Below are 12,499 nucleotides of genomic sequence, written 5' to 3' on the forward strand. Positions count from 1 at the left end.
GTTTGTAAATAAGCAAGGATTGTGCTCTTTTTGGTTTGTTGTATTTAGTGTCAGTGTCGTGTGCATAAAAATCATGTTTTCCATGGCCTTTTTTCTTATATTTCAAGGAAACAACAAAAAACCTTTTTCCTATATTTTCTCTTTCATTTCTTTTTCTTACAGTGGTTCCCTTCATAACTACATGTGTTTTATCTTAATTCCAGTCAGCAGGTCATATTCATTATATTCCTGCCTTGTGCAAGCATAAAATAAGTCTATGCTTTTAAATTATCTTCCTCTGTTATTGTCAGTGTGAAGTCTTTAGTTTGTTTTTCTCAAAAGGCAGTAGCGATTGTGAAGAGGGAAGTTGGTGTCCTAAAACTACCTGGGGATTTTATATATAAAGGTATGTTTTCACTGTAGAAATTATGAGTCAGGTAGAGGATGGTACTAGAACATGTGTAATAGTGTACTATTGTGGAAAAAGCTCCCTGGATGATTCTAATGTCTGGTGCTTCTTTTCCACAGCCTCCCCGTTCTAGAAGAGCTTTATTTTTCATTATTTACACAGCATTTTTTACTCATGGTCTTAAATTTCTTAGAGCTTATTTTTTTCTAGTTGAGTACTGTTTTATCACTGCCTAAAATTCCCCCAAACAGTATTTTGCCTGTGAAACCAGATTATAGATTAAGTGGCTTGCCCAAATTAGCATAAACAAGGTGAAAAAAAGGGTGGTGGTTTTTATTTTCATTTTTCACAGAGTCTGGTTCATATTGGTTACTCAGATATTTTCAGTGAAAGCTTGTTCAGAAACAATATATGTTTATCTTGTAAAGAGGAGGATTTAATGCTCTTTCTTAAATTACCATTTAGAAGATTTACAAGGATTTTTAAAATTGCCTGCTTCCTTTCCCTGCCTTCCATGGAAGGTTCCCTGACTTCTAGAGAAGTTTTTTTTTTCTTTAGCATCTACAATTAGTATGTTTTCCAACTCCCTGCAATGCACATGTAAAAGCTCCCTTAACTGTTCTTGTGTGGGAGGAGGAGCTGGTCACCACTCCCTAAACACTTTTCTCATACTTAAAGACTTAACCCCAACTTTATTCTTACTTCTCATCGCTAAACATCACCAGTTCTTCAGATGGACTTTTGAAGGCCAGTTTCTTTTGTCCTTTTTCATGCTTCAGGATATGAGCAGTAGAAAATGGTATTCTTTAAAACACATACCTCTTTTTTAATCACCTTCAAAATACAGGTGGAAAAGGAGTTGTCCAGTTTTTTTTCTTTTTTCTGGTCTTTCTTACTGCAAAATATATCAAATGTGAATAAATTAAATTACATATAGTGCAGTTTAAGTTTTTAAAAATCAAGGAACTTATAAGTATCATTCATGGAGCATTTCTGTGTTTAGGGAACCAACATGATAAAAAATCGTGGACTGAGAATCAAAAATAATAAAATACTACCAATTCATGTTTTGAATTGATTTTATTTAATTTTCATCCTGTGATAATCACCTACAATGGTCCCTATTTTAAACAGATGAGAAAACTGAAGCACAGGGAAGTTATGTCATTTTTCCGAAGTAGAAGTCATGAAATTGGGTTTTAAACTCCAGTCCTAGATCTAACTAACTAAAGCAGTTAAATTACAAGGTCAAGTCATTTCATCTGTTTTCTGTGAAGTTACTGCACAAGTAATCTCCAGTGTTAATTCCATATCTACCATTTTAAGTCCCTCCCACACTATACAGAGTACTTTAAAATGATACAGTTCTATTAATAGTAAAGAGAAACAAGTGGATTCTCTAAGACATGGACAGGCAGGAAATGCCTTAGTGTGTTCATTTCAGTTCAGTTCAGTCGCTCAGTCGTGTCCGACTCTTTGCGACCCCATGAATCACAGCACGCCAGGCCTCCCTGTCCATCACCAACTCCTGGAGTTCACTCAAACTCATGTCCATCGAGTGGTGATGCCATCCAGCCATCTCATTCTCTGTCATCTCCGTCTCCTCCCACCCCCAATCCCTCCCAGCATCAGAGTCTTTTCCAGTGAGTCAACTCGTCGCATGAGGTGGCCAAAGTATTGCAGTTTTAGCTTTAGCATCAGTCCTTCCAATGAACACTCAGGATTGATCTCCTTTAGGATGGACTGGTTGGATCTCCTTGCAGTCCAGGGGACTCTCAAGAGTCTTCTCCAGCACCACAGTTCAAAAGCATCAATTCTTCGGCGATCAGCTTTCTTCACAGTCCAACTCTCACATCCATACATGACCACTGGTGTGTTAGAGGCCCATTAAGAAGCAAGTCATGAATTCTGAGTCCTTTAAAGGTCCCTATAAGAATTTGTCATTTAATAAACTTAATTCATGAAGATAAAATTTTGAGAACAGAAGCATGAACCTCCTGTACATAGAGACAGGGATTTTTACCAGACTTGTATTTGGAAATGAAACAGGGTCTTAATAAAGGATCTGATGGCTGATTTATCATAAATTAAATGTTGTATCCTTTTCCTCTCTTTATCTTCAAAAAGACAAAAATGATTTGGAGTTATACAATGTAGCTTTATCTGCTCCTCAGCTGCTGTCACCCTTTTTCTTCAAATAAAGCAACAAAGTCCCTAAAATAGCTGAGGTGGGAGTTTGTCCCTGACTCAGTAGGCTTGTCTCTGAAGAAGACCTCCTTTCTTCCATTCTGGGTGGTGAGAGTGGAGGCAAAGAAGCATTTCTCATGTGGTCCCAAGACATATACTACCTCAACTTCTACTTCTGTAAAACCGGGTCAGCTAAATAAACCAGTTACAAGTGCTGCTGATCTATTCCTCTGTCCTTTTAAGGAGCTGGACTTAAAAGATCAGTGTCTTCTTAGAAATGTGGCCAAATGTTACACAAGCTCTTAGTCATGGTCTAACCTTTGTATGACTTTGGTAATGCATCCAGACTAAGTCACTTTTCACCTGTACTTGCTGGAAGAGATAATAGTCTTGGTGCTTCTGGATCCCAGTCTTAACAGCTAATTTGGTGGGATAAGATACCAGAACCTGCTTCTCCTAAAGCCTGATTACCAGACATAAGCTTAATTTTATTCCCAGTAAAGATTTTCCTTGAGGGAGCCTGCAATTTGTTAGTTTTGAAAGACTGCTCATAATATCTGGATGAAGGGTAATTTTGATGGCCCTTTTGACATTGTGGTATTTACAGAGGACCTCATGAAGCCTAAAGCAGTGGACTCAAACATGATGGAATTGTTTTAAGTCTAGTTCTGAAGTTTAAAACTTGCTTGAGAAGGGAACTGACATTATTAGAGTGTTTCTGTGAATTCATTATAGGTACTAGTCAATTTTGCATGTGTTTTATTATTTAATCCTTAAAACAACTTTATGAGGTAGATACTGTAGTCCTTGAGGAAACAGACTGAATATGTCTAAGATTAGAATCCAAATTAAAATTTCGGTGTAATAGCTCCACAGCCACTGTTCTTTCTATCAGATTCACTGCTTTTCAAATCTTCTGTTCCTCTGACAGACTGAACAGTGGGCTGCCTGAGTCATAGGTCTAACCCAGTATTTCTTTCCATCCCATTTTTTGTTACTTCAGGATTCTTTTCCTTTTTAACTGTGTCCAAGTCACTTATGTGTAGATCTTCTGTTATTTTAGGAAGTCATGGTTTTTGAAGAGTTCATGCTTTCTTGGTCAGTTTGAAAAGAGAAGTCAAAAATAGACATCCTTTCTCATCCTTGGAAGAAACCCCAAATGTGATACAAGCCTTGCAATTCTAGCACACAGCTTTCCTGATTAATTTTGGGAGGGAGATTTCCTCTATCAGATTGCCAGTATGTTTTCAATATTATCAATAAATGTTTTCAACGCTGTTAAGGTATATTGAAGAACACTAAATAATACATATTTGAAGTGTACAGTTTAATCAGCTTTGACATGTAAACACCCATGACTGCAATCAAAATAACATTTTAGTATCCTCAAAAGTTTCCTTACAAAAAATTGATTTTCAACTTTGATTTTCAACCTTGATTATGTAACACTGCAAGTCTCACATAGTAAAAGTTTGAAGACCTAGCTGGTCTTAAACATAGAGGGAGAACCAGTGAGGCCTTTGAATGCTTAAAAAGATGTTTTTTTTTAAATCTGAAAGACTGCTTGAGAAAGAGTAAAGTTTTAGATGTTATGACATTTAATAAAGCTATTTTTATTATTTGGTATTTAACTTAGTCTTGTCTTTATAATTTTCTTGTGAAATATTTTGCAGCCAAATTAAAAACAGCCATAGAAAACAAGGAAAATTTAACATCTGAGCCAGTCATCTAGATAGAAGATAAATAAAAACAGCTTCAAACAATTATTTATGAAATCAGGACAGAAGGTAGTCTTGGCAGCTTTCTTCCTGCCCTGGGGAGCTTTCGGGGCTTCCTGACTGGGGGAAGCAGTGGCCTGGCGGCATTTATCCCTGTGGCCATCTGTCTCTCTCTGCTAGGACTCGATTGAGGCCTGTAATGATGTTTTGAGGGGAAGGAGGAATAAAAGACAGGTGTACTTCCACAAAGAATGTTCAGTGAGCAATCTAAGCAACTCTGGCTAGAACATCTTTAGAACTAGTGGAGAATTGTTAGATGAACTGCACCATCAGTGGTCAGTGGGTGACAATTAAAAACCTTTTGTAAATTGCAAACACAAACATAGCTAGGAGTGATTTTTGGAAAGGTTAAAAAAAATTCTTATGTTACCAACTTTTAGAGTGGTCCCTTTCCTTTTGTGTTTATGTACAGGGTTTCTTTAAGGGAAACTATCCATCTTCTAACCATACTCTGTTTTTTACACGCTCCTCTCAAATATTGTAGATGAAACATTGACAGCAATATGTCCATTTTGTCACTACATGTGGTGGCTTCCAAGCACTGAAACTTCTTAGTCACCACTTCCTTTTGCCTCCTCTTCTGTATCCTCCTTTGCTCGGTCACTAACAGCACTGGCAAATGTTAGTTTGGGGCCGTACTGCGCCTTGTGACAGAGAAGGCAGTGGCACCCCACTCCAGTACTCTTGCCTGGAAAATCCCATGGATGGAGGAACCTGGTAGGCTGCAGTCCATGGGGTCACGAAGAGTCGGACATGACTGAGCACCTTCACTTTCACTTTTAACTTTCATGCATTGGAGAAGGAAATGGCAACCCACTCCAATGTTCTTGCTTGGAGAATCCCAGGGACGGGGGAGCCTGGTGGGCTTCCGTCTGTGGGGTCACACAGAGTCGGACACGACTGAAGCAATTTAGCGGCAGCAGCAGCGCCTTGTGATTCACGTTTGGCTTTTCATCCCTCTTGTATTTGTCCTCTGCCTTTTTTCCAAAAGCATTTCTTCCTCCCACTAGCCGTATCATTAACCTGAAAGTCCAGTAGAGTTGTCACGAGCCCTGAAGCCTTATCTGTGTGTCATACATTTACTTCTTCAGGAATCAGATTATTTTACTCTGTTACTCTCTGACCCTGGACAAGCTTACCTCTCTCTTCTTCAGCTTTCCCATTTGTGAAATGAGTATGATAAACTTACTTTATAGGGTCATTGTGAGGATTGGATGTCATTGTATATAAAGTGCTCAGAGCTAGTAAGCCCTCTTTTTAAGTGTTTGCTTTTATGTTTAAGCTTGTACATTCAAGATTATTACTGTACACACAGCTTTTACCTTTTTCCCAATATGCTTCTTCAGTTACCTTCAGATAACTCAATTGAAGTATCTCCCCATACCTGCAGCAGTTAAGACTAAGCAGAGAATCTTGTAACCCTGAATTCTTTATCACTTTTATTTCCTAGTTAGGTGATTTCCCTTTCCTAGACTATCATTGGGCTTCCCTGGTGACTTAGATGGTAAAAGAATCTGCCTGCATTGCAGGAGACCTGGGTTCGATCTCTGGGTTGGGAAGATCCCCTGGAGGAGAGCATGGCAACCCCCTCCAGGATTCTTGCCTGAAGAATCTCTGTGGACAGAGGAGCCTGGCAGGCTATAATCCATGGGGTCACAAAGAGTCGGACACGACCGAGCGACTAAGCACACACACACTCTATCATTAAGTCCTGCCAGTTCCCACCAATTCTTTCAGATCCAGTTCTTTCCATTGTTAGGCAATCATTTTAGCTGGTTTCCCTAATTGTGGTCAGTCACTCTCGCTTCATGCAAATAATAAAAGAATCTTTAGGCTTTGTCTTGTTCACTGGCATAATATTGCTTGGCATATAGTAGGCACTCAATATTTGTAGGAGTGACTCATGGACTGGTATTAGCCACCTTTAGAAATTTTCTATAGTATTAAGTCTAAACTCCCTAAGCCTTCTATTAGATTTTCACTGTTGCTGTTTAGTAATTTCACACAGTTGATTGTGTATTTCACCTCAGCAAAGCCACTTTTTATTCCATACTTTTATTAATTCTTGTTTCCATATAATTCATATTTCTTGGGATGCCCTTCATTTGTATTGTGTCATGCCTGTAGTGAAGTAAAGGTTAGTTGTGCTGTCATGTCCGACTCTTTGTGACCCTGTGGACTGTATGTAGCTTCCCAGGCTCCTTTGTCCATGGAATTCTCCAGATAGGAATACTGGAGTGGGCAGCCATTCCCTTCTCCAGGGGATCTTCCCGACTCAGGGATCGAACCCAGGTCTCCTGGATTGTAGGCAGATTCTTTACTGCCTGAGCCACCAGAGAAGCTCCCTGTGTCATGCTTAGAACACACTATTTTTATAGAATTTTTTCTTTCTTGGCTCTACCAGCTCTAGTCCCATTATTGTTGTGTGATATCTTGGCCCCTATGTCTGGTTTTCAGTGTATCAATTTGTATTTAAATCCTTGGTGGTTATGCTATGTCTGCTTTCCTTGATTATAAGCTCCTGGGAATCAAGGACAGTCTTGGCTTTCTTGTAACCTTCTGTACTCAGCGCCAGCGACATACCCTAACATTTCTAGGTGTTTAGTAAGCAACAGAGACTACCATTAGTTTTTTCTTTAATAAAAATATACAGGTCTATAAAATGGTGGGGGATTTGGGAATGTATTGTTCAAAAGAGTGAGCCTACAGAGGAGTCATTCTACTCTGTATACGTAATTCTGGGGTAGTATTCAGCTCTGGTCTATATTGATTAATTTTTTGATACTTTATGAACTCAGATATTTAATGTGGGTAGAGGGTAACCCATAAAACTAGTCTAAAAATATAATTAATATTTGACTTCATGGCCTGAATGTTTTACATATTTATTTTTTAGTTTACTCTAAAACTGGAACATATTTATAATTCAGTTTGCAATATAACTTGACTGGCAGAAGTGAAGAACAGAGTAAACCAGAAAGTTTCATGTTAGATAAATTGAAGTTACCTTTCCCAAAAATATCGGAATATAGGAGCTTCTTAGCAGTATAATCTGGATAGTTTATTTCCAGCATTATAGATGTGAGGCTTCCTGAGCTGGAATAAGAAGCTATGCCATCCAGCTGCACCTCTTCCATGAAGTTTTTATTCTTACCCATTGGAATCTGAAAACTGAACCCTTGACTTATTAGGTTGAAGGGCAGGTGGGGAAAGACTCAGCTTTCCATTGTGATGAAAAAGTGAGTGTTCAGATCTACGAAGAACAATGCCTGGTAGGCTGTACATCAGTTTTAAGGTTGGCTTGCACTGCTGTTCCAGCCCTGTATAAGATGCTGCCGCAGCGCCTCTCACCCTCATTTCTCGGGAGGCTGAAAATGCAGGCTGCCTTTTGGTCAAGACATGATTCTGCCTACAGTTTGACAGCTTTGGTTTGCTTTCCTGTTCTCTTTCTCTTGTGGTGCATCAGTGTGAAGCAGTGTGTATAAACCTGGAAACCAATTTAGAGGTCATTTTTATCCTGCCTCATTTAGCTAATTGAGAAAAGTATTTGAGGTTAAAGAATGTTGCTCGAGGTTGTACATCTAATTAATAACAAGGCTGAGAATATCGTCATGGTCTCCTGATTCCAAAAGTAGTGATTTAGATTGGTCTCATGGGACTTCCCTGGCTTTTAAGACTTCCCGCTTCCACTGCAGGGGGCATGCGGATTTGATCCTGGTCAGGGAACTAAGATCCTGCATGCCATACTGTGTGGTGAAAAAAAAAGCAAGCAAAAACCAAGGTGTAGAATGGTGCCTCTCTAAGAGAACTTTTTTTAGCAGAACAGTTATGTAAATATATGGGCTTTCCCGGTGGCTCAGCAGTAAAGAATCCGTCTGCAATGCAGGAGACGCAGGAGACTCTGGTTTGATCCCTGGGTCAGGAACATCCCCTGGAGGAGGGCATTGCAACCCACTCCAGTATTCTTGCCTGGAGAATCCCATGGACAGAGGACCCTAGCGGGCTACGATCCATGGAGTTGCACAGAGTCAGACACAACTGAAGGATCTTAGCATGCATGCATGTAAATATTTATATGCTCTTGTACCTATCAGGCTGGTATCAGTGGGATGTGTATCTGAAGGTATTTTCCTGAGAGAGATGATGAGTCTGTAGTGAACACTCTGCACCTTCTCTTTGCTAGTTTTCCTAATGGTTAGGCCATCTGAAAGACTGGTAGGTTTCTTTGCCTTAGAACAAGGCTATATCAAGTATGTACACAGTGAAGTTTGCACAACTGAGTTTATAAATAACATATTACAGTGTGGTGGCTGCTAGTGTAGGAAACTGCTGGTGATCACAACTGGGCTTGAAACATATCCATCTCTACAGTTTCATAGCAGTGTTCAGATTAATTCAAGCTGAACATTAAACACAGAGGAAGGGGAGATTCACGTGTATTAATACTTGGCGACTGAGGTCTCACCCCAGCCCATCTTACGTAATTAACCAAGGTCAACCCTTGGTGCATGGGTGACTGTTCCAGTCTCATGTGGAATTCTTTGTATCTTCAGCCTGTTGATAGTGACCACAGAGATCAATTTATTAACTCACCTGTTCATTGATAACCATTTCTCAGTGTCCCACTTCCCATGTTCATTAGCCTGTGTATAAGTGTTTTGAATATAGATGTTTTTCGTTTTTATCTATATTGAACAAAGGACACATTATGAATACCTTACAATAAAGCATTCATTCAGTATGCCCTCAAGTTCCCCAAGGGAAGCTCTGGTAATTACAATGCAGTTTATAAAGAAATTAACCATGAATATCTTCTTTTAAACCGCAAACACTTTTTATCCCCTGCCCTGAGCAGTGGGTTATAAACTTCATACTCCTTTTGTTCTTCCTTTTTAACCTGTAGCTTCTCTGTAATAGATTGACTAATAATTAGGGTAAATAAAACACCTCAGTCACTTCTGTGGTAATTGTGCTAATGAGATTCATATATAAGCCATGGGCCAGTGGCAGCTGGTAAGCTTGTCATTTCTAGTTTGTGATTTCTTTGAACTGAGGTCTTCTGGCAAAGGAAGTCTAGGCATGAAGAGAACCATTCTAGGACACTGTTGTGGCAGATTGTTGGGCTTAGAGATCTGGTTTTTGTTTTTTTTAAGGTTAGCTGATTCATTTCCTAAAAAGATATCCCACTGCAATTTGAATTTCCCCTTAATTTGGTCTGAACTTTGATATATTAGTAAATTGGGATTTTGTGTGCTTTTTTTAGGTATGAGATGACTTAGAAGTGTAAGGGTAAGGAGCTAGGGTCCTGGTTCAATTATCTGATAAACACTCAGACAGTAAAGAATTTGCCTGTAATGCAGGAGACCCAGGTCTGATCCCTGGGTCAGGAAGATCCCCTGAAGAAGGAAATGGCTACCCACTTCACTATTCTTGCCTGGAGAATTCATGGGCAGAGGAGCCTGGAGGGCTGCAGTCCATGGGATTGCAAAGAATCAGACACAACTGAGCAACTAACTAACACTTCACTTTTTCAGATAATTGGTCATGGGCCATCCATGATAATGGTCGTTGACCACTGACCGAGATTGGTCTTATTTTACATTTTTTTTCCCTTTTAAGTGGCAAGCCAGTGAGATGTTTGAGCCTTTGCACAGTGTAAAGAAAAATGCATTCTTTTAGGTTAAACCCTTTTTCATTTCTTCTCTTTCTGAAGGTGCACTTACAGAGTGCTATGATGAACTGGGGAATAGATACCAGCTTCCAGTCTATTGCTTGGCACCACCAATCAACATGATAGAAGAGAAGAGCGACATAGAGACTCTGGATATTCCTGAGCCACCGCCCAATTCCGGGTATGAATCTCAGCTCCGTTTGCGCCTCTCCACTGGCAAAGACCTCAAACTTGTGGTCCGCAGCACAGACACAGTGTACCACATGAAACGACGGCTGCATGCTGTGGAAGGAGTGGAGCCAGCTAGTCAGCGGTGGTTCTTTTCTGGCAGACCTCTCACCGACAAAATGAAATTGGAAGAGCTGAAGATCCCAAAGGACTATGTCGTACAGGTTATAATGAGCCAACCTCTGCAGAACCCAACACCAGTTGAGAACTGACCTAGTCCTGTTGGCTGTCCCCAAATCCTTCATGCCCCTTTTTATTGTTGTTATCATTTCCTACTCTATGGCGTGAAATCTGTTTTCACTGCTCTGAATTCCGTATGAATGGATTTAGTTCTGAGGAATTACCAGTGAAAAATTCCATCTGTGATGGAGACCAACAAAAACAATTAATAAAACACAAAGAGCCAGCCTTTGAGACTCATGTAATTACAATTTCTAATTCAAGAGGCAGTTAAGAAATAGATAACCTTTTATTTTAAAATACCCAACAACTATGTAATGGCTGTATTTAAATGATTTGGACTGTAAATAGAAGATTGCATCCATGAAGAACAGCACCAAGCACCTGTGAATACAGAGTTCTTAAATATAATTTCCAGAAATCATCAATAACAGTTATAAAACTTGAGCTTTTTGAAATGGAAACTAAACAGAGCACTACTTGAGGTTCGGTAACTTTTCTGTTCTTAGTTCTTTGCTCAAGTAATATTTAGCCATAGAGACTGGCAAATTGTGTTTCAGTATTGCTATTCCCATTCTTATAGGTTGAGCTCCTTATTTACATTCACACTAAATTTTGGTGCCTTTCTAGCGCATTGGTGGCAGGCATCTTTCTGGAACACTAGGCAATAATTTAGTCAGTGCATTCAGATCTCTAATTTTCAACTGATACTTAGTTGAAAAGTCTATTGTCCTCTTGCTGCATAAGTATTTTGAAATGTCTGTATAATGAAGCTGTTATCCAGGCTTAGAAGGTCACTACTATATAATACCTTCATTGATGTACCTACTCTGCTTAGAACTTTCAGAGCTAACTGTGCCCAAAATGCATGCATACTAGGCCAGGGAATGCACAGAATCAATAAAGTAATAATCTTGTCTCCCCCAGTTTACAGGAAGGGTGTAAGGAAAACCCGTTCTGTCTGTGCCTAGGAGAATTGTGCCTGTCTTCAATCTTTCAGAAAAAAAATTTCAAGTCATAATTTACTAGAGAAAAATTTCCTGACATCACTTAAACATCGGCAGTGAGACCTAGTGATGGTGCGTTGCTTTGTACTTCGGTGCTTACCGTAGCTTACTCTTACCTGTAGCTGTGGTGGATGAGAATTTTCCTCTCTCATCTTTCATAGCAGAGAGGCAAATTAAGAAGCATCTGCAGATTATAAGACTGAAAAATTCCATGGGATAACCTGATCCTTCTGTACAATGACTGGAATAAAGCTGCCAAGGATTGTATTTAATTCGTAGCCTTTTCAAAATTGGTTCCATAGGTGAGAAGGGGGCTAGCACATACAATATCTCTGATCCCCTGGGAATCCATGAGATGGAGAAGCAGAGGCAAGAAGGCACTTACATGGTTCTCAAATGGGAAATAATCAGACCTCCACACTCATTTTGGATGTGAAGCACCATTATTAATTTCAATGGCAGACTGAAACTGCTAGTTTAAATGTTATGTTTAAAATGTTATTAAATTTCCTAGAGCCGGATTAGATACAATATCTATAATTGTAACATAGCCTGTTTCTGAGAGCTTTAACTTTCTCTTTTTTATGCAATCATTTTAAAGATTGTGGCTACATTTAATTTGGCGTTGCTGATAATTAATCTAAATTCAAGAGGAGATAGCAACATTAATTCCAAAGGAATATTTTTATATGTGGAGGTGGAGGTATGTGAGGGTGTTTTAGTAGAATGCCTCCGTCATCAAAATGTTTCTTAATTTGTGTGCCACATTAAACAGCAGCATCTCTCAAAGTTTGTCAACTGGAGGAAAAAAGTGTTCAAATCTATTTTTCTTAAGTAAATTTGGTGATATAATTACCTATGGTTGGTAAAAGTTTTTTTGTTTGTTGAGGATTTGAGCTCTGTTAAGAGTTTATTTTATTTTAAAGGAACATATACTTTGAATAACAATTTTCTGGGCATGTTTAACTAACCTAGGTGAGAAAACCATGGTGCTGTTTAATTGTAAATAGATTGATATAAGATTGGACCAATACCTGATGTGTACAATTTTAGTATGTAG

The 12,499-nt window shown here is 39.1% G+C and overlaps 1 protein-coding gene across 1 annotated transcript in view; it reads left to right on the plus strand.

Moving 5' to 3' along the window:
* UBTD2 (ubiquitin domain containing 2) overlaps positions 1 to 11,711 on the plus strand; it is a 58,937-nt gene extending 47,226 nt beyond the window's left edge. Inside the window, exon 3 of the mRNA XM_055421827.2 lies at positions 10,067 to 11,711. Coding sequence (XP_055277802.1) covers positions 10,067 to 10,464 — 398 coding nt within the window. The 3' untranslated portion in view covers positions 10,465 to 11,711. The remainder of the gene's footprint in view (positions 1 to 10,066) is intronic.
* The last annotated feature ends 788 nt before the right edge of the window (positions 11,712 to 12,499 follow it).

Source organism: Moschus berezovskii, chromosome 18 (genome assembly GCF_049115385.1).
Source record: "Moschus berezovskii isolate FMDL1 chromosome 18, NW_MosBer_1.0, whole genome shotgun sequence".
NCBI classification, from domain to species: domain Eukaryota; kingdom Metazoa; phylum Chordata; class Mammalia; order Artiodactyla; family Moschidae; genus Moschus; species Moschus berezovskii.